Below are 27,364 nucleotides of genomic sequence, written 5' to 3'. Positions count from 1 at the left end.
CTTTCATCATTCCTCCCTCTATATTTTCCTATATAACACTATTTGTTCAACTTTAAATGAATTACCTCTTCGTTCAATAGTTGTTATGTTTTACATATACCCATATACATTACATAATACAAGTTGAGAACTGCCTTTATGACCTGTCTCATAAAGATGTTAGTGAAAAGTCTCTGAATTTGACTTTGATTGTCTTCTAAGGCATTCTTTTTTCAAAGTTGCTACTAATCTATACACAGGCTGCAAACCCTGGCCCATGCCACATAAGACCATAAATATTACACAGATTGCACCTCAGTTTTTCTGTGAGTCATGTTAGTTTGAAGGGAGCTCATCAAAGAATCTCAAAGTAGGAACCTAGGCCCAAGAACTAAAGCAGAGACCACAGGGAATGCTGATCACTGACTTCCTCTCACTGCTTTATTCGAATCACTTTTTAAAAATATTATTAGTAGCCACATGCCCAGGGTTAGCACTGACAGCAGTATGCTTAGCCATTTCACATGAATGATCATCAGTCAGGAATATGGGGTGGTTTCATTTTCTCTTTTGAGGTTCGTTCCTCTCAGATACTCAGTAGACAAAAAAACTATTCAACACAATTAATTACTTATGTACTTGACTAACAGTCACATTGTTATTTGACCAATAAGCGTTACTTGCTCACATGTCTAATAGTTATTATCTCATGCTGAAATTAATATGAAGAAAAGCACTGCAATGTTTTGTAATTTTATTCAATTTTAGAAAGTAGTTTACATATCAACGACAGTTTCCCGTCTTCACTCTCTTTCAATTCCCTCCAACCACCTCATTTCTATTCCCCATAAACCACTTCATCATCATTCAGAAAGGCTAAGGCCTCCCACGGCAGTCTAAAAAGCATGGTATATGAAGTTGAGGCAGAACCAAACTTCTCACCCCCTGCATAAATGCTGAGTGTGATCCTATCATAAAGAACTAGATCCAAAAGTTGCTTCTTTGTCTGGGACAGGTCCTGGTGCTACTGCTATGGGACCCACAAACAGACAAGGATACACATCTGATACCCACATTTAGGAGGTTTAAGTCAGTCCCATCCAACTCTCTAACTTTCAGTTTCTTAGTCCTCATTAACTTGGGTCAGCTGTCTTGGTAGCATTGCCTGTCATGATCTAGAACCACAAAGCTCATAAAATTTCTCCTTTCTCTCTTCAACAAGATGGAATTCTACAGCTTGTCTGAGGGTAATAATAATTAGGGTAACTTAAAAAAATTAAGTATTCCTTGGTTTTAACAAACAATGGCAGGTATGGGTGATTGGACCATGTGGGATCAGATTTTCAAGAAGGTGTAAGGACAAAGAGAGAGAACAATGAAAGAGATATATGGATAGAGGAGGAATTATGGGGTTGGAGACAAGCCCGGTGCCTGAGAAAGTCCCTAAAACCCACAAGGATGACACCAGCTAAGACTCCTATCAATAGAGGAGAGGGTACCTGTACTGCTCTTTGCCTTTAAGCATTATAACTTTAAAAATTTGATCAGTCTTAAAAATTGCAACATTCTAAAATTACAAATTCTCTTTAAATCTCAATATTTCTATAAATGTCCAAGGCTTCCAATTCTGTCGTCAGTAAAATCAAAAAGATATACATTTTTGAATGCAAGGGTGCACATACGCTCTCTCTATATACCAAGATTTAGTTGCTTTCCATGACCCTTTTATGCCTTAAAAATCAGCAGAATATGAGAGACTCAAAGAATACCAGATGTACCTGGCAGCATATGATATAGATGTTTCCCATTTTGAAACAGAGCTTCTAGATGTTGACCTTTTATAAATTCTTATAGAAACTTTCTTTCCTATGAATCGCGTTTTAATCACTGCACTTTAATTTCATAGCCCCAGCTAACTAAGCGAGCAAAACAAAGATTTTACTTCAGTGTGAAAATATCTTGTACATACAAACTGGTTCTTCATCTCTATATGTCCAGAACAACAGATTACAATTACAAAAAGTGTAAGAATAAGCATAATATCTCTGCTACTCTTTTAAACTTTATAATTCAGGCCTCATCAATCTGCACTTTTACTTGCACTATCTTCCAAGTTCCCACAAAAGCTAATTACCTTCCAAACAGTTAATAACTTTTCCAGCCCAAAGTTCCATAACATTTTAATTATATGCATATAGTGGGACAATTATGGTTTGTATAATTTTTGTATTACATGTTTCTCTTTGCATTCCAAGTGATTTAGAGCACATTTCCTACAAATGATCAGAGAATATCAGATTCTTGCCTAAACTCTCATATCACATATTCTTTTTATTTTATTTTATTTTTTAACTAAAAATTTTTACCTCCTCCCATTCTCCCATTTCCCTCCCCCTCCCACCATTCCCACTTCTCCTCCCTCTCCAGTCCCAAGAGCAGTCAGTGTCCTCTGTCCTGTGGGAAGTCCAAGGTCCTCCCCGCTCCATCCAGGTCTAGGAAGGTGAGCATCCAAACAGGCTAGGTTGCCACAAAGCCAGTATATGTAGTAGGATATAAACCCAGGGCCATTGTCCTTGGCTTCTCAGTCAGCCCTCCTTGTCTGCCACATTCAGAGAGTCCGGTTTGATCACATGCTCCAACATTCCCAGTCCAGCTGGCCTTGGTCAGCTCTCATTAGGTCAGCCCCACCGTCTCAGAAGGTGGGCGCACCCCTCGTGGTCCTGACGTCCTTGCTCATGTGCTCTGTCCTTCTGTTCCTCATTTGGACCTTGGGAGCTCAGTCTAGTGCTCCAATGTGGGTCTCTGTCTCTATCTCCATCCATAGCCAGATGAAGGTTCCTTCCAAATTGAACTCCTCAACACTCTCACATATTCTTTAACTTGACTCATATCTTCTCTGGACCTTCCTTTTTGTATACCTATTTTTCATTACCAAAAAGGGATTCTTTATCTTAAAACTAATGTATTCATAATGACTTGTAGTTAGTTGTATCAAGAGTCAATATTTAAGAATTTTATTGGATTCAACCAATTTCCTTCATGTTAAGGTATCCAGATTATTTTTACACCAATACTCATGTTATTTGTCATATCAATGCTTCATCTACCTGTACAAGGGTAATGCTATGCAGTGTGGTAAAGAGTTACCAGTTTTGAAAGTATACAACTTTGCCTAAAGATTTAAGATCGTTGTGACTTTGAGAATAGTACTACCTTTGAGTGATTGCTAATGATTATCTATATGCCTTCTTTCTTGTGAAGATTGTAACTATTTTTGGCATCGTTTATGGACTGATTGATTTTTATCTTGTAGCCTTTCAATAGATCTGGCTTAAAAAGGTAAAAGCCTTGAGTAAAAATAACATTGTTTAGTACTTGGGGAAAAGAATACAGTATGAACATTAGGATGGCAACTTAGGCCTAATATTCTAAATATAAATGGAATGGGTATAGTCAATGTATATACAAGAATTTGGCTACTTCTAACTTAAAATCCCATAGAAAAGACAGTGGCATACAAAAAAAATTGTTAAAAATTTTGCCTGAGATAAATATATTAAGTTTGTTTCCTCTTGTATTCAAACATTTTGTTTATTTATTCCAAGGACTGGCACTGCCTTTGTCTTCCAATGATATTATTCACACAAAATAAGATAGAAAATTGAAAGCATAATCTGTGTATAAGACATAAAAATAACCATGAAAAAATCCAGAAACGTTAATTCCTAATAACAGCCACCACTTAACTTACACTGTGTTTGCTTCTATCAGACTCCACTTAGCTTAGTTAATTTTTTCAAATACACTGTGAGAAATAAACCTGAAGAACTGATATGAAATAAATTAATTTTCTTCAGTTACTAGTATATAAGAAAACATGAAAATCATTTATTCTAGATCATGGAGGCAACCTTCTTAATTCATGTCTGCTGTTGTTCAGATTAGGAGCACTTTCAGCAAAAACCAAATACTTCTGAGGTATTACCTAAGAGAGATAAGAGGACTCTTTCATCAATTTCATGCTGATAATCTGGTGTACATAAGTGATTAAATAAATAAATAAGATGACAAATAAATTATCCATAAAATCAATAAAGTAATTATTGGGGTTTGATATTTCTTATCCAGAATAAGCAGAATCTGAGCACAATGAAGTTATGACTCACAAGAAAAGGGCACAAAGTGGGAAAACACATAGAAATGAAGTCTGTGATAATAACCAACCACCTATTGGCCTTATATAAAACAGCAATGAAACCTTGTAAAATAGAAGAGAGGGTATAAAAAGCTACAAAAGTGGACACAAGAACCAGAATGTTCTGGGTGGCTCTGGACTCAGGAGAGGTTCTGAGGGAAACTTGATTTCTCAGGATGTACTGAATTTGCTGTTTGTGGCTGTAAAGAATGGCAATCATGAAGCCACTGGACCAGATGATGAGTATAGAAAGCAGGACTTCAGGGAATACCAATAATGCTGTGTACAACAAGTCTACAATTTTGTCACGACCCAAAGTGGAACAGAATATAAAATCTCTTTTCTCTGTTGTATTTTTCTGACCTTTTTTGATATGAACAAACACAGGGAAAATGAAATTTATAATACTGTACAGGACCCAGCAGAGAGAAATAGAGAAGCCAATGTAATTTGAAGATTTGAATTTAATATATTTCCAGAAGGAATTCAGGGGACTGATGGTGATGGCCTGGTAGACACTCAAGAGGCAGGTAGTTCCCATAGACATGCTTCTTCCAAGTCTTTGAATATATAAGAAAAGTTTGCACATAAAATCATTGAAAAATTGTTTCACCCCAAAAGCTGCTATTGTATGGGGCACCCCTTTAGAGAGAATGATCAAAAAGTTGGCTGTGATTAAATGTGTGAGGATCAAATCGGTGGGCTTCAATGTGTGATCTTTATAGTAAATAATTAGATACTTGGAAAGAAGAGAGACATTTCCCAGAAACCCAACAGTACTTTGTGTTAAGAACATTACTCTTACTGCAAAATTCCTCAAGTCCATTTTGTCCTTTAATAACGTTTTCATAAAAGTACAGCAACAATTGCATCTCTGAGTAAAATGTTGAAATCAAGATTTTTGTGCCTAGGAAGTCAATATGGAAGAACATCCTGAGTACAGGAAAAGAAACCTAGTAACAATAAATGAAAGTCATTAACAAAACATTTCCTAAAATGTCATATATCTTGGCAAAAAAAAACCTGTAAAAACAACTGCTATCATCTGTGAAGGTACAGATTTCTAAGGTAAATACCCAGATATGTTTCTGAGAATATTCAGCAATTAAAATAAAAATTATTACCATGAAAAATCAATGATTTTCCTCTGAAAATGAAGAGAACATTAAATTGTCCATTATTTGGAAAAAAATTGAGAACCGCTTATATTAGAAGAGATTTTCATCAATATTTTTGTGAGGAACCAAGCCCAATCTCACAAGTTTTCTTATCTAAATATTAAATACAAATAAAGAATATGTTATAAGAATAATGTATATATTTATCAGTGTTTCGGTAACATAATTATTGCTAGCATAAAACATACTGATCATAAGATTCGAATATCAAATTGGATGATGTTATGTTGAAATTCAGTTCAAATTCATTTTCTCCTTTTTCTCTATTCTCTTCACTCTCACATGCAAGCTATATGTACAAATAAAAATTTTAAAAGAAATTTTCACTGAATGAAATGTAAGTTGGAAGAAAGGTACCTTGAATGGGTTTGAAGGGCTGCTGGGATTTTTCTATGATTGATGTTATTCAACCACAGACCTATGTCATAAAGCCAACAATGAAATACACATGAAGATTAATGATGATGACAAAATTAAACAACATGGTTTTCAATGGATCATTAATAAAATGCTGGTAAATTTTTAACCCTTTGATTTTTGGTCTTCATTAGATAAATAAATGGGTACAAAGAATGACATTCATCAGAATATACAATCTTACATGAGGCAGTTGAAAGTCTTAAATTTTTGCCATCATTGTTACTCACCCCATGAAGTTTCTGGTTTGCTATAACTACTGAACACACAAAGTGATGGTGCTGGAAGATAACTATCCCAGATATTGCAGAAAAAGAAAATAGTGCTGAAACTGCGGGAAATGTTTAATCTGAGATTTCCCAAAACCTGGAGAAACCTTGAAAGACGGTAACTTGGAGGTAAAATACACACCATGAAATCACGTGTAATGACATTAATTTATCTTCAGTGTATAAAATGTAGAGGTGATATGCAGAAGAATCAGTTCTTCCAGCATTCCATCTTCATCTTAAGAGTCCCTAGATTCTTCTTATATCTCAATCCCTAGAATCATACTGCCAGTTTCCTAGACTCTTACCTTTAGGTTCTACACAGAATTTGAGATTCTGAAGAAGAGCACCCAGTGCAGTCACATTTATTGCATTAACTGAAATCATGTATTCTCACTGATAAGGACCAACTTAATATTGTGTTATGGGTAAAGGTTCCCTGCAGTCAAATTTAAAAACAGCAAACAGAATTCGCAATCTCATTCTTACAACATCTTCTGTGATTTCATTGATGGTTGATATAAAAGAGGATGTTTTATTCATTACCAAGACAAGGTCTGAGGAAATATGTGGTAAATGATTGTCAAAATTCATAACAGTTTTGAACAGTAGGAAGACTTGAAGAAGTATGAACATTAAAAGATTCATGTTACAAGTCACATAGGGTTGGGCTAAACAGTTCTGTAAGAAACATTTTCAAAGTCTCAGTCCATGCATATATTTATTCATAATCTTAATTGGATCCTAACTTTCTGAAATTACAAAACAAATCAGTACTAACTTATAATCCAATATAATATAAACTACCCTTATTAAAATCAGATTTCCTGAGTACAACATGCACACACTATTTACTTTTCTCCAGATATAATTTTGTTATCCTATGGACTCACCCAGATCAATTGTTGAACAATATTACATTGACACTTAAAACATTAAAAGTAATATGTGATAAAATAATATGTGAAAGAAATCAACTTATTTCTGTAATAGTAAAATACTTTAGACATTAAACTGTTTTCTGTAAATATGGAATTGATTTAGTTTCCAGAATTCACATTAAAGTTATGGTTGTGGTGGCACACACATGTATCAGAGCAATGAGGAGACATGGACAAGAAGATTCCTAGGCTCATTTATCAGCCAGCTTAGCCAACTCATAGAGTTTCAGGCCAGAGAGAGTCTCCCACAATTCAAAAAAAGTTAAAGGAAGAGAAAGGAGTGTAGGAGCCAGAGACATTAAGGACAACACAGAAGGTGATCATAGGTGCTCACAGAGACTGAACCAAAAGCCAGAAAGCCTGCATGGGAATGACCTAGACACTCTGCATTTATGTTGCAGTTGTGTAGCTTGGTCCTCTTGTGGGACTACTAATGGTAGAAACATAAGATGTGTCTGGCTCTTTTATTCTGTTTTGGGACCTTACTCCTTATGCTGGATTACCTTGCCCAGCTTTTATTTCAGGGAGGTTCTTAGTCTTACTGGAACTTGACCTGCCCTTTTTAGGAGGGAGATGGAAGAAGATGTGATTCGAGCATGGGAGGGAGAAAGGGAGAGAGGAACTGTGGTGGGAGGATGGAGGATGCTGTGAAAGAATGTAAAATAAAGAGATGAATAATAACACCAGGTAAAATGGCCTAAAGAACAATACATGGTGCTCTGACTATAAACGTGTACACCCAATTATGCAGACACATGAATGCAGATGCAAACACTCACAAGTTACCAAAAAGAAATAAAAGTATTACTGATTTCAGATCAAGACATATTTACATATGACCATGATTGGTCAAACTATTTATAAATTGAAATTTATAAACAACCCTAAATACATTACAAATGAAGAATCAGTATATATAAAACATTGTTCTCTGAAAATTTGAATTATAAAGATTAATATCGGACAGATGGTGATTTCTTTGCCCTATAGGCTATTAGTTTCAATTTCAATAAAGAAATTTGGAAAGTACCTCTCAATGATGAAAGTATCATTGCCATAACAGCAAACTAAAGGAAATAACATAAGATATTTGCACCAACTGAGCACTATATTAGTTTCACAATGACAGTCACCATCCTTTTAACACTTTGTTCTCAAGTTAAAGAGTGAGAGCAATCTGAACAGTCATAATCAGTGACATTAGTGTAGTTACAGCTCCTGGCTGGGTCATGAATGCAGTGCTACATCATAATGTTCTTTATTCTAGAAAACATGCTTCACTCCAGGGTTAGATGATTTTTGTAGTCCTTCAACAATCTTTATCATAAACATAAAACCATTATTTTATCAGCTATGATAGTCATAACAAATAGTCATCCATGATTTATTCAAAATGTTTACATTGAAATATTAAATGCCTAATTGCTATAATCCTTAAGTACATTTGAAATCATATTTCAACATGATTTAAAATCCCCAAGATTCTGGATCAAAAATGTTATTACATTATTTTAGTTATATGTAAAATTTCAGGAAACAGCTCTTTTTAGTGCTTTTAAGAGGGCATAGAAAGAAAGTCTTCATCTCCATTAGCAGAATTTGTTCTACATCTGGTTTAATACCAGAATTCATTCTCCATTTTTTATTACTTACATAATCTCCCTTCTTTACTGATCTGTCTTCACGGCTGAAATACAAATACTCACTCTCCTCCTGCTTTCTTAGGAACCTTATCTCAGTGTGCAGCCTCTGAAGTCCTTACAGGTACCCTTGTGGATGATAATGGCATCTCAATGCCAAGATAAAGTCCATATCCTTGTGACCTCATGTCCCTTCTGAACCACAATCTTCATTTCATCTGTAGTGGAAATTACTGTGCTGGCTTTGGGAGGAGAAACTCTGAAACTTTTCTCCAGTTGCTAATTGACAAAAGCAATCATGAAATTCTCGTGTGTGTCTCCAGAGGTAGTGCATCCTGGGGAGAGTCTGTTACTTTTCTATTATTCTTGAAGGCTGAGGAGGAGGAAAGATGCAAGGAACATCTGTTTCTGTGATGTATGAGTATTGAAAAATCATTGTGATCCATTGGACTTCATTCCTTTCTGTGCTTTTCCTCCAAAAGTCAGGTTAATTATTCTTTTTCATATCCTACAGATGCCCCATTTTGCAGCACTCAGCAGAGCAAAGTTAGTTAGCAACTCCTATTTATAATATCAAGTATCAGTAAGGAAAATACGTTGTCATATTCTGCATTAAGAATCAATGCCAAGTTTGGTGGTGGACTTTTTAAATTCTAGCACTAAAAGGCAGAGTCAGGTAGATTTCTCTGTGTTTAGGTTCACTGTAGTCTATAAAACAAGTTCAAGGGTAGCCAGATTTGTATACCTAGAAATATCATGCATTTAAGTTGAATTAAGAAAGGAAAAGGAAAAAAGGAAAGAAATCAACTGAAAAATCAAGAGGGAATTGCACTAAAAATCATGTTAGTGAAAGTTAAATCATCATCTCCAAATTAACAGGCTGTGTGAACACAATTTAATGGAACTAAAAATATCTATACTAATTTTAAAAGTTAATAACATTAATAGTTTAGCAAACAGAACACAAATAAGCATACTTCTATCATGATTATAAACAATAGAAATGTTAGAAAGATTCAGTATATATTAGCCTACATCATATTTGTTCATCCACACCTCTTAGCTCCCAGAATTCACTGAGTTTCTATAATTCTTTTTTTTTTTTTTGGTTTTTCGAGACAGGGTTTCTCTGTGGTTTTGGAGCCTGTCCTGGAACTAGCTCTTGTAGACCAGGCTGGTCTTGAACTCACAGAGATCCGCCTGCCTCTGCCTCCCGAGTGCTGGGATTAAAGGCGTGTGCCACCACTGCCCGGCTCTATAATTCTTTGGAAGCCGATGGAAGCAGAGATAACTGTTGGGCACATACTAGGGTTGAAGAAATAGATAAAGTTAGCCAATTGAAAATAGGGATAATGTATAATGTAGGCAAAGTAGTTGTAAATAATGAATGAAAATTATTTCCTCCAATCATGTGCTTTACCATGAATGTACACTTCAATTAAAAGCAGTTAAGTTGAAAAGACACAGAACACTGACATCCTGTTGCAGGGAATTAAGACTTCTTGTCAAGATGTAGCCAGCACCATACCTGCCTGTGCACTCTTATGTTCCCTGTCATGATGATAATGGACTGGACCTCTGAAACTGTAAGCAAGCTCTTCAGTTAAATGTTTTCTTTGTAAGAGTTGCTGTGCTTTCTCTGTATGTAGCCATGTTTGTCCTGGAAAACTCTGTGTAGGCAGGAGTTACTCAAACTCAGAGACCCATCTGCCTCTGTATCCCAAGTTCTGGAATTAGAGGCACGCAACACCAATTCCTGGGGAATATTTATTTTTATTTTTGTTCACTGTGATCATATTTTCCTTTAATGAGACAATAAAAAGATGACTTCAAAAAAAAGAGAAATCTTCCATGTTATAAGTTACAGCACTGTATCATCTTGGCCCAAGCAAAAATGTTTCTGGTGACTACATATCTACTGAGGGCTATTGCTCATTTGCAAACATATTTAGTGATATGATGTTTACAAAAAATATAAGTTGAACAAACTGAGGAAGTTAATACTTTTGCATACACTGAAACTTGGTGATATTCTTACTTGCCCTCAAATTTTATTCAGACAACCAATTTAACTGTAAGAATTCACTACCACAGCAAATACCCTAGAATATATATTTTTCTACCTACAGCCTAGAGTTCTATTAGATGAAAGGAAGCATGTCAAGATACTAATAAAGGGGTTGAGGTATAGAAGCTTATGAGCTTGCCATAAGGTAATGGAGAACAGAGTAACAGTTGAGTACAGAAAGCTTCTGCGGAAGAATAAGAGGAAGAGGAGCCTGAGATGTCTTAAGATTTTTCCCGCAACTCAAAGTAATTTTGGACAAAACATGCCTCCTTACTCATTTTAATACAATACACCTTTTGCTTCCTACATAATATGAAGTATGTATAAGGACTATAATGTCTTATATACATTAAATGTGTACAATGAAGATCATGCAGACCCTAGAATGTTCAGGTAGAATGACATGGAATTCTCAGCTGTAAAAGCTCACCAACTTACTACACTTTAGGCTGGATGAGATAAATGTTAGGCATTTTACAGTTGGACACTAATAGAGGTGAGATACTAAAGGAAAATTAAACTCATGGTGCAGAAGGGAAACAGAAAATTAAATATTTTCTGATTCCTGATATGAATTGATAGGGAAAGACAAAGGGTGGGCAGTATTAGAGACACAGCTCTAAGAGAAGCCAGGATGAATAGTCTGCCAGTCTTACAGGAACCTTCAATTCCATTTTGAAAAGTCTGTGAGATGATAGAGGTCACACAGAACACATGATAAGCACTTTTAGAGTATTATTGAATGATTTCAAACGTCCATTTCAAGTACAAAGTATAGACTTTTTTTGCTCTTCTTCAACACACAAGTATATCAGGGGAATTTTTCTTAATTACTATTAATCATTTTTTTCATTTATTTTAAATCCTGACAAAAGTTGCTCTCCTCTTCTATTCCATTACTTCCCACTGCATCTTTTCCTTTTTTTTCAACAGTATTTTATTTTTTAATTGAAAATATATTCATACATTAAAGGCATTATTTCATTTTTAAATCAGATATGTAGAACTAAAATATTGCAAGATTTTTTGTTTATTTTTTTAGTTGTTCCAAAAAAAATTCTGCCTCCTTCCATTTTCCCATTTCCCACCCACTCCTAGCACACATTGCCCCCTCTCCCCTTCCCTACCCCTCTCCACCCCCCACTCCATTCCCCCTCACTCCCGAGAATGTAAAGCAGTCCAGATTCCCTGCCCTTTGGGAAGTCCAAGGTCCTCCCACTTCTATCCAGGACCAGGAAGGTGAGCATCCAAACAGGCTAGGCTCAAACAAAGCCAGTTCATGTATTAGGATCAAAACCTAGTGCCATTGTCCTTGGCTTCTCATCAGTCCTCATTGTCCGCCACGTTCAGAATTTCCGGTTTCATCCCATGCTTATTCAGTCCCAGTCCCGCAGGCCTTGGTGAGCTCCCAATAGATCAGTTCCAATGTCACAGTGAGTGGGTGCACCGCTCATGGTCCTGACTTCCTTGCTCATGTTTTCCCTCCTTCTGCTCCTCAATTGGAATCTTAAGAGCTCAGTCTGGTGCTCCAATTTGGGTCTCTGTCTCTATCTCGATCCATCACCAGATGAAGGTTCTAAGGTGATATGCAAGATATTCATCAGTATGGCTATAGAATAGGGACATTTCAGGTTCTCACTCCTCAGTTGCTCAAGGTACTGGCTGGGGACATCTCCCTGGACACCTGCGAGCCACTCTAGAGACAAGTCTCTTGCCACCCCTAAGATGGCTTCACAAAGTCATTGTCTTTTACCGCTGAGTAGTACTCTAATATGTATATATTCCACACATTCATCATCCATTCTTCCATTGAAGGGCATCAAGATTGTTTCCAGGTTCTGTCTATTACAAATAACCACTGCATCTTTTATACCCCATTCACTCCTCCTTACTCTCCTTTCAGAAAAGAGCAGGCTTTCAATGGATATCAATAAAGTATGGCATATCAGGTTGGGGCAGGACCAAGGTCCTCTCCTGTATTAAGTCTGGGTGAGGAAACTCATTGTGAGAAATAGATTCCTAAAGTGTCAGTTTATCTACCAAGGGCAATTTCTGAACCTACTTCTAGGAGTCCCTTGAACAGACAAAGATGCACAATTGTCATAGTGCATGGGACCAATCTAGAGAAATGTTCTAATAGTCATTGACAGTTCATAGAGCATCTTGATCAGTGGAGAGGCTATACTGTAGACATAAAGTTAACTATCCCAGTTAACTTCACAGATAGACACTTAAAATATGTCATGTTCTGCTGTGAGAAACCATTCCTCTTCTTCATCCAATAGCCTTTAAGATACCAGCCCATTAGAGCATGGTCTCTTTTGCTTTAGAAAGCAGCAGTAGCCATGTGCTTGCTCTCTTGCTTCCGGCTCCACTTCTGGCTGCTAGACTCTGCTGTTGTTTACTCAGAGGGCTGATGTCTAGGACAGTGATCTGTAACTTTTCCCCTTAAATAAATAACTCTTCTATTATTCATAATTCTAAACTGGTGTGGGATTGTTTTGTGACTTACGCCTTCATCTGGCACACAATGAATGTTTGGTTTTAGAAGCCCCTGGCTCTACTACCCACTGCCAGCTTGGAGAGCACCTGGCTAGGCCTTCTCTCAGATGGCCGCAGCGATGCATGGAGCCAGCAGTTCATTTGGATATAGAATTCTCATGAAGTGGTAGATTTTCTTGCTGCAGATAGGCCATGGTTCCTTATATTATCTCGTTACTCACCTTAGAGCAGCTTCCAGTCCTCCCACTAATGCACACTGCATGGAAATTCAGATGGGATACAGGCTTTCCTGGGTGACTGCTGTTATCCTGTTATCCCTGTGCTACTGTGGCTAATGAATAAACAGGGCCCACTGCGGTACACACAGTTTGTGATTTCTATTAATGACTATTTTTTATCTAAGCATATCTTTTAGCATTTCACACTAAAATCAGATTCATAACAGTCATATGACTCCAACTGAGTCACCTGGCCCAGCTGGGTTAGTTTTGCTATGCCTACTGGCGGGTTATGGTTTTTGCACCTAATCCAGCTAATTAGACCACAGGTAAGATTTAATATCCAAAATATAGATCATAAGTTGCTAATTTAAAAGGGCAATATGTTAGACAAACTAACCATCCAAGGTTTCAATAGCCTCTTTACTTACACCATGTGTGAGGTTTTATAAGATTCATATGATGTCCCTTCTACTTCATTAATCTTTATTCTGGGGATTAGTTTTGTCTGCAATATTTTTTTTAAAAAAATGGTTTGAATGAGGCACTTTTAGAAATGCTGCATTCTTTACAGACTGAAACCACATTTCTGAAGAAAGAGTTTGGAAATCTGAAGAAGGATACAACTTCATTTAATGAAAGATTAATCACTCTGGGGAAGGAAACAGCTGATTTGGCACATAAAATCCAATCAATGACAGTACGTACTGATATATTATTTGAGAGAATTCACACTGTTGAATGTACTAATCCGATTCTGGCAAAGGGGTGGGGCAGATTTATTGACAGAATGTCTTTACAGGAAGATAATATGAAGGCTATAAAGACTATGTCCAAAAATGAGACGTTATCTCTACTGGACAGACTTCAAACCTTGGAATCCTCAATGGGGGCATTAACGCAGAACATTGGACAGGAAATCCAGACATTACAAAAGGCAATGATAAATATATTTGAAAAAAAAATGATGAAATTATCAAATTTGATTACCAGGAACAAGAGGTACAAAGGCAAAATGTAACCCCATAGGTACTTAAAAATCTCTGGGATAGCTTCTCCAGAGTTCTGCCTGCCTTTCTAGTAATAACAACAGAAAAAGGATCTGGCCCCAAGTACACTAAGGTTGTCAAAGAATGTACATGGAAGTCCATACATATGACTATTCTAAAGAAAATTAAACAAGCAATTGTAGCTTACAGACTACATTTGTCCTTTGTTAGGGAGGGGGTCAAAATCTTGGCTTTTAGTAACAAAGCAATGCCTCAAGATTGGGTTCAGTTAACCTCAGCAGTTTTAGAAAGTGGACAGCAATTACTTAGGTGGTGCTTTTTAAAAGAGGAGGTGAGAATTTTAGAGCATCAAGAAAAAGCAAATGGAATTGAGATTTCTCTAGATCAAATTCTAGGTGAAGGGCCTTACTCTGTTCCTAAGGATCAAGCTCTTTATGATGACCACACTTTATCCCTATGTAGACAGCAGCTTAAAAGGTTTGGAACAGGATTGAGGAACTAAGAAAGAGAGTTGAATCATACCTTAGGGTTAAACAGGGTCAGAGAGAATCTTTTAGTGACTTTTTTTTTTAAAAAAAAAGACTAACTAGGAATGTACAAATAGGGGTAACTGAACCAGCAGCTAGATGTATAATAATTGAATCTTTGGCCTATGAGAATGCCAACATTGAGGGTGGATGGATCCTTGGGCCTTTAAAGATCAGATCAACACCCACGGATGACTGGATCTTGCATACAATGAATGTCGAGACACTTGACTATGATGTGTGGATAGGAGAAGCAATTTCCAATGGTAAGAGAAGACATCAAGATACCAAATGTTTTAATCGTGGTAGAAAGGGACATATGAGAAGGGATTGTAGACAATGGATTCCTAGGAATAATACTTCCTCTGGGAAAGGCAGAAATAGAAATACTCAGCCTTCAGGTGTATGTAGGATGTGTGGCAAAAGCCGACATTAGACAAATGAATGTAGGTTAATGAAAGATAGACAAGACAACCTGATAGCATTGGGAAACACCATGGGGGGGGGGCTCTCACAAGCCCGCATGATAAATGTGGTCCGGTCATTCCCAGTTACAGTGGAGAACATGTCTCACCAAGAAAATTTGAAAAATCCGATGACGGTTGTAAAAACAATACTGGTCTGAATGTTGGGTTAAATTTTGGAGGATGAGTAAAAAATTCCAGTAAGACAAAGGAAACATATATTTTGGCAGACTTCTATAAACAATAATAGACCAAAGCTAAGAATTTGTATAAATGGCAGTTTTATTAAAGGCTTCTCAGACATAGGAGCCTATGTAAGTATCCTTGCTCCAAAATCTTGGCATCCAAATTGGCCTCTTCAAGAGTTAGATGTTCAGTTCCTAGGAATTGGAATCGTATCTTCGGTAAAGAAAACATGAGATGGGTTGAATGCATAGGGCCAGAATGACAAATAAGAATACCAAGGCCATATTTAGCCAATTTTGCAGTGAATTTGTGGGGCTGGGACCTATTGCAACAATGGAATATCCAGTCCAGATTAACATTCCTGCAGCCACCAAAACTTATGTTTCTGATGAAAATATTAGAAGATATTATAGATGATGGACAGCAGCCATTCAGGCTGTACAGGAACACAAAGCAATTGATAAACCTTCAGAGGTACCAACAGCCCTACCTTTAAAATGGTTAACTGAGAAACCAATATGGATGAAGCAGTGGCCTCTAGCTGAGGAAAAGTTGCAGGCTTTAGAACAACTGGTACAAGAGCAACTAGATGTTCATCATATTGAAGAACCAACCAGCCCTTGAAATTCCCCTGCATTTGCTGTTAAAAAGGAATCTGGAAGATGGAGAATGGTGACAGATCTAAAGGCTATCAACAAGGTTATTCAACCTATGGTGCCTCTAAAATCTGGAATTCTTCTGCCTTTTCTGTTACAAAGGAATGGCACCTCATAGTTATTGAGTTAAATGATTTTTTTTCTTCACTATACCTTTACAAAAAAAGGTTAGAGAAAAGTTTGCCTTTACAGTGCCTACTTATAATAATTCTCAGCCTACTAGAAGATATCAATGGACCATCCTGCCACAGGGAATACTCAATAGCCGCATCCTGTGCCAATACTTTGTCAGCCAGCCATTGGAAATAATACATAAGCAATTCTCTAAGTCTATCATCTACGAATACACAGGTGACATTTTGTTATCTAATTCAAATATACATAGTTTAGAAAGGATGTTTGAAGAAGTCTTGCCTAAATGGGGATTAAAAATTGCTCCTGAAAAGATTCAAAGATGAGATTCTGTTAATTACCTAAATTATAGAATAGGTTTATAGAAAATTAGAACACAAGAGGCTCAAATTTGGAGAGACCAGTTTCATAATTTAATGACTTGCAAAGATTATTAGGAGACATTTCCAGTCTATGGCTGGCTGTTGGGATAACACCTGATCTATTAATTCATTTAAACAAAACCTTAGATGGTAAAAAAGACTCGAATAGTCCCAAAGAATTAACAGCTGAAGTAGAAAAGGAATTGACAATTGTTGAGGAGAAATTACAGGAGACACATGTGGATAGCATTTATGCAAATCTTAATTGTATTCTGGTTATATTGCCTTCCAGAATTTCTACCACAGGAATTTTAATGCAGAACGATGATATTATTTTAGAATGTATCTTTTAACTACATACACCAGGTAAAAAATTAAAAACTAATGTGAAAAAGGTCTCTGAATTAATTATATAAGGTAAATTGAGACCTCGACAATTAGCAGGTATAGACCCAGTAGAGATTATAGTGCCCTTTAGTGCTGATGAAATAAAAAAAGTTATGGGAAGACAATGAACTCTGGGAAAGGCCTTGTGCTAATTTTAGGGAGCTATAAATAGCAATTGTCCCCAAAACAATAGACTTAACCTTATAAAAAGTGATGGGGGGAGACTCTTCTCTTTTGTGTTAATTTCTTTGGTTAAATAAAGAGACTGTCTTTGCCCTTTAATAGGACATAAAATTAGGTAGACAGAGTAAACAGAACAGAATGCTGGGAGAAAGAAGCTGAGTCAGACACTCGCCATGATTCTCCCACTCCAGACAGATGCAGGTTAAGATCTTTCCTGGCAAGCCAGCTCGTGGAGCTACACAGATTATTAGAAATGGGTTAGATCGATATGTAAGAGCTAGCCGTAAGAAGCTGGAACTAATGGACCAGACAGTGTTTAAAAGAATACAGTTTCGAATAAGTATTTTAGGTAAAGCTAGCCATGCGTTCAGCAGGGGGCCGTGGATGCAGCCCACCGCTCCTATTACAACAAAAAAGAACTTCTTGGATTCTTCTCCAAATTGTACATGATGCTCCAGCCCAAACATTTTATACTGATGCAAATAAATCAGGGAAGGCAGGTTACAAATCAGAAGAATTATGTAAGGTGGAACAAAGCCTTTATAATTCTGTCCAAAAGGCAGGATTATATGCTATTCTTATGGTACTAAGGGATTTTAAAGAATCTCTCAATATAGTTGCTGATTCACAATATGTAGAAAGAGTTGTCTTGCATAATGAAACTGCTGAATTAACACCAGACGATCCAGAGTTGACTTCATTGTACATCCAGTTGCAAGACATAATCAAGAATAGATTCTAAAATTTACCAGAGTAGAAAGGAAGCAGAGTTAACTCTTGGTCACATCCTAGGAAAGGAATATTGGATAAAATTAGCCAAGGAAAAATGGAGGCAATGTAGAGTGCAGGCAATGTCGTTGCAAATAATGAATGAAAATTATTTTCTCCAATCATGTGTTCCACCACTAATGCACACTACAGCTAAAAGAGTTTATCTGGAAAGACACAGAACACTGAAAAATTCTCACTGCCAGTGGCTCTACATTCTGCTGCAGCCATACAAATGTCACCCACATTCAGAGCACCTAGTTTGGTCCTATGATAGTTCCTTCAGTGACAGGCCATAGTTGGAAGGCCTCCATTTGCTCACATAAGCTGTCTCAATGGGTATCCTCATCATGGTCTTGATCCCTTTGCTTATACTCTCACTCTTCCCTATCTTTGGCTGTACTTTGCGAGTTCAGCCAAATGCTACACTGTGGTTCTCTGCACTGCTTCCATCAGTTGCTGGATGTAGGTTATTGAATGACATTTCAGATGGACAAGAATTTGACTATAGGGCAAGGCCAGTTCAGGCATCCTCTTCACTATTGCGTAGGGTCTTAGCTGGGGGTCATTGTCATAGATTTCTGGGAATTTCTCTTGAGCCATGTTTCTTGCTAACCCCATAATGTCTCCCTCAATCAAAATATCTCTGTCCTTGTTCTCTCTCCATCTCTTTCATTCCCCCATCTCGACCATTTTGTTCCCTCCAATTCTTTTCCGCCTCCCCTTCTCCCTCATGTTCCCCGTTTAACTTCCTTTCCCTCCTCACCCCAGGCTCATAATTTTCTTAGGAGATCTTGTCTATTTCTTCTTCCCAGGGGATCTATGTATGTTTGTCTTAAGGTTCTCTTTGTTACTTAGCTTCTCTGTGGTCATGGATTATAGGCTCCTTATCCTTTACTTTACAGCTAGTATTCACCAATGAGTGGGCAAATAAGATGCCTTTCTGGTGCTGGCTTTCCTCACTCAGAATGGTTTCTTCTAGCTCTATTTATTTACATGCAAATTTCAAGATATCATTGTGTTTTTTTAACAGGTGAGTAGTACTCCATTGTGTAAATGTACCACATTTTCTATATCCATTTTTTGGTTGAGGGGCATCTAAGTTGTGTCCAGGTTCTGGTTGTTACAAAGAATGGTGCTATAACATAGTTGAAAACTGTCCTTGTAGTATGGTTGAATATCCATTAGGTATGTGCCTAACACTGGTATTGGTGAGTCTTGCAGTAACTTGATTACCAGTTTTCTGAGAAACTGCCATACTGATTTCCAAAGTGGTTGTACAAGTTTTCATTCCTGCCAGCAATGGAGGAGTGTTTCCCTTACTTGGCATCCTTCCCAGAATAAACTATTGGCAATTTTGATCTATTTTGATCTTAGCCATTCTGACAGGTGTAAGATGGGAGTCATTTTTTATTTGAATTTCCCTGATGGCTAAGAATGATAAACATTTCCTGAAGTGTTTTTCAGTCATTTGAAATTCTTCTGATGAGAGTCCTCTGTTTAGATCTGAACCTTGTTTTAAAAATTACATTTGTTGATATTTTGATATATAATTTTTGAGTTCTTTATATATTTTGAGATTGATCCTTTGTCTGATGTGGGGTTGGTGAGGATCTTTTCTTATTCAGTAGGCTGTATTTTTGTCTTATTGTCTGTGTTCTGTTGAATGATGCAGGCCAAGGAATCCCATGCTAACTACAAGATACACTAATTATATTTTATTTATTATAAGGGGCAAACTCACAAAACAGGGACAAGGAGTCCAACCTCAGTTGTGCAGCACTAGAACATCAGAGAGAGCGAACCCTGGGCAGGCCAGAGTTTTTCTCTGAGTACCCAAAAGGTCATGCCCTAATCTGGTCCCACATCTTGAAGATCTTGGCTGACAGATATTCCCCATCATTTCCCCCTTTTGTCTAAATAAGAGAGTTCCAAACCCAATACAAAACTTTATACACTAGGAAAATTTATCAAGTATAAAGTTTGGATTACACCCAACATAAACAATATTAAGTAAGGAACACATGCTAAATGTTTTAATAGCATTCTATTCTAAAGAGCCTAACCCTTGATACAGAAATGGCTTGTTTAAATCATAAGAGGAAATTAACTATGGCTATCTAATCTTCAACTGCATCAAAGGCATGAAAAGGAAAATAATATTACTTGAGTAGGCATGAAGTGCAATCAAGGAGCTTTCAACGCCTGCAGTATATGACAGAAACAACTGGCTACCTGAGCAATCAATCAAAGTCTCATTTGCAATGTTGAAGCCACCAACTTTGAATAAGGTCTAGTATAACTGACAGTCCATTTTTTGAGGCAGGAAAATTTTCAGAGCCATCTTACTCTGTTTTAGCAAAAATTTTGCAGTGTTTTTCTTTGTGTATTGCTTATCCAGTCCAGATACCATGTACTTTGTCAGTGGTTGAAGTATAGAAATTTCCTTGCCCAAAAGCCAGTTGTGTGAAGAAGAAAACAAACACCAAGTGGAGTATCTTTAGCGTCAATATCTCTTGGGAATAGATTGGTGCTGTCAGGAGCCATCATGTCTCACATCAATAGAACCCTAAGTTATTTAAATGCCATATTCTGCCGATTCTTGAAGTGGTTGAAGATAACCTATCTTGGCAGAATAAAATGTATATGTATCTAAAGAACATAATTAATCTTGTTACATGTATAACAAACATGAATAAATATTGCCCTATAATACTTAATACATGTATAACTTAAAGACTAAGATTTCATATTAGAATAATAAATTTCGGTGAACAGCTTTTCAATAAATGAAGAAAATCACCTCAAAATGTAAACAATGTATAAGTATCTTTATCAGAGGTAGGAGTATATAATGCAATATGAATATTTATCCTAAAAATTATATCAAAATAGAAAAAGTCTTAGACAGAGCTAGAAACATACATGCATACAATCTGAAAAATATTTTGCATAGGTGTACAAATATTGTAAACAGAAATAACAAATACAGTTTAAGTTTGTATCAGTATACAAGAAATTATACCAATATAAATTGTCAATAAATAATAGTTCACTCATTATTATTATTATTATGAGTGTGAAGAAAGTCACACTAAGTTACCTATTATCCCATTCATTTTGTCCTTTTCTTCTGCAATCTCTGGGTCTACATAGTTTTTACCCCAACACTCTACCCTATACGGGTAATAATCAAATTCTAAATGGTGTCCCCAACCATAAGGACAAGTGGTAGTTGGGAGAGGGAATTCATATTCCAGAATTGGTTCCAGATGTCATGAGGACAATGTCCTTTTTATAGGATCCTATAAATGCAAGGCGATGGTTAAATTTCAAGATTTCTGTCTACTGTGATTGCAAATTATTTCTGAGTAGTCAATAAGGCTTTCCCAGAGCTCTTATTTGGAGTTCTGGGCAGAAAGCTGTGAGAAGATGCACCATTTCATCATCTGGTACCCGAAACTAGTCTTATAGTAGCACTACCAGTATCATGTTGTAATCTAAACCAGGTGGAGCTTTTGTTGTGGTGACCCATCTTATTCCTGGAGACTTCAAAGATTACTGTAGGAAAAAGATCTGTAGGAAACTTGACTGTTCATTGTTGAATACGTAAACATTATTCACATAGACATATATTAAATGACAAATATGATATAGATAAAATAGGCCTGGAGAAAGTAAAATTATTCCTACATTTTTTTCTATCTCATACAAGATGACACCTGACATAAGACAGAAACTCTGATTTTTTTAAAGAACATGCTTAGATTTAAAGAAGGATTGCCATTGTCCACCTCCAAAACCAGCTGTATATATTTACACACACATTATATATACATATATATGTATATATATACATACATTCATACAAACACACACACACACACACACACACACACACACACACATATATATATATATATATATATATATATATATATATAACGCCTTTTTGCTTTGTGATGTTTTCTGGATAGTTATTTTTATTTTCTTCTTTCAGCATCTAAAGATCCAGGATCTTTTGAATTTTGAAGGTGTGTGTTTTCCCGTAAAGATAAGAAAAGAAAGCTGCCCCAACTCTATATAGTTGTCACCTTTGTGGGTGTGCTGTCATTTCTTTTCAATAGGATTATCTTTTTCAAACTGAATCTTTATTAATTTTTATGGTACCCATAGCTTCTCTTCTCCTGTGAAAACAAGAGCAAAACTCCTTCCCCTAATGGAGTACATATGGTTTCCACTGTGAAGTCCATGCATCCTTGAAACATATCGACTGATTTAATTCAGAAGTTTTTTCTATTACCCAATGTCTCTTTGCTGCAATTGTTCCTTTCTCATTAACATTAAGAAAATTCAAGGTTAATATAGCATTGTGTAATCTATTTCTGGGAATATTTTCCATTCCTCTCTGTTTGTTTAGCATACCTTTTATAGTTCAATTTAACCTTTCTATAACTGCTTGACCTGTTGGATTGTTTGGTGTACCTGTAATATGCTTTATATTATAATAAGCAAAAAAAAAACCCTGCTTCACTTTCTAAGATACATATGCTGGACCATTGTCTGTCTTTATTTGTGCAATAATCCACATTATAGCCATAACTTCTAATAAATGCATTATGACTGAATCAGAGTTTTCTGAGCTCAAGGCAGTTGCACATTGAAAACCCGAATAAGAATCTATGGTTTGGAACACATATTTTAATTTTCCAAATTCTGTAAATTAGAACACATCCATCTGCTAGATCTTATTCCTTTGAGCACTTTTTGGGCTATTCCCTGCAGGTAATGGTATGTGATTTTAGAAACGGCACGTAGGACATTTGTTTATAATCTCTTTAGCTTGATGCCATGTATTAGAAAACTCTTTATTTAAGACTTTGCTATTGAAATGATGTTTTTCATGAAAATCTGAGGCCTTCAGCACACTTCTAATCAATAATTGAATAATTTTTTCATTACATTGTGCTAGAGGACATTCAAGACCCATATGGGATCTGATGTGTGTTATGTATACTGGACAAAGCCTATTCCTTGATTATGTCTTTAAACTGAATGAGTAATGAAGTCAATTCTGTATCATCTGGTATATATTCAACCATTTCAATGTGCAAGACAACTCTTTCTGCATATTAAGTATAAGCAACTATTTGAGAGGTTCTTTAAAGTCCCTTAGTATCATGAGAATAGCATATAATTCTGCATTCTGGATAGAATTTTTACACCGTACTTAATTATTCTGATTTTCAACCTGCCTTCATGATTTATACACATCAGTATTAAAAGTACAGACTCCAGTTATTGGCATGTCATGCACAATTTGGGGAAAAATCCCAAGTGGTTCTCTTTATAAGGTTAAGTCTATTGCTTTTGGGATAATAGCTATTAATTGCTCCCTTGAAATTAACACAAGCCCTTTGCCAGGTTCATTGTCTGCCCATAACTTTTTTATTTTATTAATAGTAAAAGGCAGTATAATCTCTGCTTGGTCTATACCAGCTAGTTGAAGAAGTCTCAATTTTCCTTTTATAATTAATTCAGAGACTTTTTCCACATAAAGTTTTAATTTTTTACTTGGTTTATGTGATAAAAGATCCATTCTAAAATAATATATTCCCTCTCCATTAAAATTCATGCAGGGGAAATGCTGGAAGGCAATATGAAAAGAAAAAATTTAATATTTGGAGTCATCCTATTCACCTGCATCTCATTGTAGTTTCTCTTAAACAATCATAAATTCTTTTTGTGCTTCAGCTGTCAATTCTCTGGGGATATTTAAGTATTTGTCGCCATCTAAGATTTTGTTTAAATGAATTATTATATCAAGTGTTATCCCAACCACCAGTTGTAGACTGGAAATATCTCCTAATAAGCTTTGAAAGTCATTAAGGGTCCACATCAGTCTCTCCTACTTTGTGCCTTTTGTGTTCTGAGTTTCTGTAAGCCTATTTTGTAACCTAGATAATTCATAGCATCTCCTCTTTGAATCTTTTCAGGAGCAATTTGTAATACCCATTTAAATAAAACTTTATTTACTTCTTCAAACATTTTTTTCTAAAGTATCTGCATTTGAATCAGATAACAAAATGTCATCCATGTAATGGTGGATTATAGACTTAGTAAATGGATTATATATTATTTACAATGACTGACTGAAAAACTATTGGTACAGGGTGGGGTATTGAGCAGTCCCTGTGGGAGGACAATCTATTGGTATCTCCTAGTAGACTGAGAATTATTATAAGTAAGAACTGTGAAGGCAAATTTTCTGTGTAATGCATGAAACAATCCCATACCAGTTTGGAATTATTATTGATACAATGGTTATTTGTTTGAGGGAAAAAGTTTACAGAACACCGTCCTACATGACCAGGAAAGGAGTCTAATTGATGGACCAGACTTTGAAGCAAGAGAGTGAGAGGAGGGCTGCTTCTGCTTTTGAAAGTGAAAGAGACCATGCCCTAGTGGGCTGGTATCTCAAAGACTATTGGCTGAAGGAGAGGAAGGAGCTCCTGCAACACCTCCCCCTTTTGTTTAAGTAAGAGAGTTCTAAACCTACTACAAAATTATATATAATAAGAACAAATATCCTATTCTGACTAGCTTAAGTCTTGTATAATAAATAACTTGGCCAAGTCATGAGAGAAAAGTACTACATTTATCCAGTTTTTAACCCCCTTAAAGATCCGTGAAGGGAAATAATGTTACCTGAGTAATTAGAAAGTACAATCAAACAACTTCCAAAACATGCACTAAATCACAGAGACAACTGGCTACCTGGGCAATCACCCAAATTTATGTTTGCAATGTTGAAGCAACCAACATTTGCTAAGGCCTAGAATAATTGACAGGTTATTTTTAAAGACACAAATTTTTTCAAAATCATCTTACCCTGCCTTGGCTTGATTCGACAGTTTTGCTTATCCATTTTTGGATACTATATATTTTATCAGTAGTAGAGGTATGGGCAGTTCCTTGCCCAGAGGCCAGTTTTTCCAAGAAGAAGAAAAGCTCCATGTGGAGTGTCTTTGGTGTTCAACAATCTCTGGGGAATAGATCAGTGTTGCCAGGAATGATTGTGTCTTACTACCACAGAATTCTAAGTTAGATTAAATGCCATTTTCTACAGTTCTTTAAGAGGTTGACGATTATCTATTTATACAGAATTTAATCTCTATGTATCTAAAGAACTTGATTAATCTAACTATAAATAATACAAACATAGATGACTTTTGATCTACAATTCTAAATACCTATCTAACTTAAAGACTAAGACAATAAACAACTGTGCAATAATTAAGAACAATGACCTCCAATTATAAACAATGTATAAGTATCTTGATCAGAGGTAGAAATGTACACTGAAATTTGGTAAATACGTGCGTGTGGGTGTATCAATACATAAAAAATGTTTTAAACAGAGGTAAAAGCATGCATGCATACAATATTTAATATGCTGTGTTTCAAGGTGGATTTAAAACCCGCTCAGAAAAAAGTCAAACCAGGTGGTCAGAGACTGTTCAGGCCGGTGGAACCCAGAAGGCATGGAGTATTTAACTGCTGACTTCACACACAGGCCATGGCTGAGGGAAGGCTCATGCCAAGTTGAGCTGGCAGCAGGCAGCCGAGCCAGGGAATGGGGTGGGGGTGGGGGAGTGGTTCTAAAACCAAAGGTTGGGTGCCAGACAATGCATGAAACAATCGCACACCAGTTTGGAATTATTATTGATAAGAGGGTTATTTATTTGAGGGGTAAAACTTACAGAACACCGTCCTACACAACCAGGAAAGGAGTCTTGTCATCGGAACTGGAGCTCGAAGCAAGAGAGTGAGAGGGGGACTGCCACTGCTTTTGAAAGCAAAAGAGACCATGTCCCAGTGGGCGGGTATCTCAATGGCGATTGGCTGAAAGAGCAGAAGGAGCTCCTGTAGCATCTCTGTCGTTTTCTTGTATTGGCATAGTAAAGAAACAGTTCTTTAAATCCATAACTATGAGAGGCCATTCTTTTGGTTACAGGGAAAGTAAAGGAATCTTTACCAGAGGCTGAATAACCTTGTTGATAGCCCTTAGATCTGTCACCATTGTTCATTTTCCAGATATTTTAACAACAAATACAGAATAATTCCAAGGGCTGGTAGATTCTTTAATATGGTGAGCATCTATTTGCTCCTGTACCAGCAGTACTAAGGCAGGCAACTTTTGTTTTGTTCAAGGCCATTGTTTAACCCATATTAGTTACTCAGTTATCCATTTTAAAGGCAGAGCCATTAGTAACTCTGAAGGTTTGTCAATTTCTTTGTGTTGTTTTACAGCCTGGTGACCTTTGCTTATAATACCTTAGAATATCTTCCCCAGAATTATATGTTTTGGCGACTGCAGGAATGTTAATCTTGGTGTTCCATGGCTACAATAGGTCACAATCCCATAAATTTACTGCAATATTAGTTACATATGGCCCCAGCTGTCCTTTCTGTCCTTCTGGTTCTATGCTTTTAACCCATCTCTTGCTTTGTTTCACTTGACATAGGGCTCCAATTTCTAGGAACTGAATATCTTCAGATGCCAAGATTCTAGAGTAATGATGCTTACATCTGCATGCATGTCTATTAAGCCCTCAATTACAATGCCACTTATACATACTCTTTGCTTTTGTCTTTTATCATTTATAGAAGTCTTCCAAAATATGCGTTTCTTATTTCCTTCTGGAATTTTTGATTCATCCTTCATGTCTATTCCATCTTCCAGGCCAGTATGGTTTTTACAGTAGGCCCTGGATTTTATAATTATTTTCACATTCTACAAGGAGGCCTGCAAGAGGCCTACTGAGGAGTTTCCTGATAGTATTGGGTTGCCTTGTTGGTCTTTTGTTGACCTACATTCATTGGTTGAATGTCAGTCTTTGCCAGGCCTCCTACATATACCTGAAAGCTAAGTCCTCCTATATTTGCCTCTCCCAGAGGAGATATTATTCCTAGGAATGCCTTGTCTACAACCCTTTCTCAGATATTCTATTCTACCACAATTAAAACATTTGGCATTTTGGTGTCTCATCATACCATTGGAAATTGTTTCTCCTACCCAAACTTCAGTACTATAGTTAAATGTCTCATTATTCATTGTATGTAAGATCCACTCATCTGTTGGTAACAATCTGACTTTTAAAGGCCCAAGGACCTTTTTATATTCCAAGTTAGCATTTTCAAAACCCAAATATGTTTTGGATTTCTGTACCCATTTATCTTCAGATATCACTGGTCTCACAGTAACTGTTTTCTCTACTT

At 36.4% G+C, this 27,364-nt stretch overlaps 2 protein-coding genes across 2 annotated transcripts in view; both read right to left on the bottom strand.

Annotated features, from left to right (window-relative positions):
- LOC142832944 (uncharacterized) overlaps positions 1–27,364 on the bottom strand; it is a 776,034-nt gene that overhangs the window by 231,225 nt on the left and 517,445 nt on the right. The window lies entirely within an intron of this gene.
- LOC142837698 (vomeronasal type-1 receptor 4-like) lies at positions 4,080–5,000 on the bottom strand. The gene has a single exon (XM_075952959.1). The coding sequence runs from the start codon at positions 4,998–5,000 to the stop codon at positions 4,080–4,082; it is 921 nt and encodes a 306-aa protein (XP_075809074.1).

This window comes from Microtus pennsylvanicus, chromosome 1, assembly GCF_037038515.1.
Source record: "Microtus pennsylvanicus isolate mMicPen1 chromosome 1, mMicPen1.hap1, whole genome shotgun sequence".
Classification (NCBI taxonomy): Eukaryota; Metazoa; Chordata; class Mammalia; order Rodentia; family Cricetidae; genus Microtus; species Microtus pennsylvanicus.
Note: the sequence above shows the minus strand (reverse complement) of the source record. Positions and strands in the feature narration are given on the sequence as shown.

Bases quoted from the DNA above. Each gene is read 5' to 3' on its own strand.
- LOC142837698 (XM_075952959.1), bottom strand. From the start codon at position 5,000: ATGGACTTGAGGAATTTTGCAGTAAGAGTAATGTTCTTAACACAAAGT.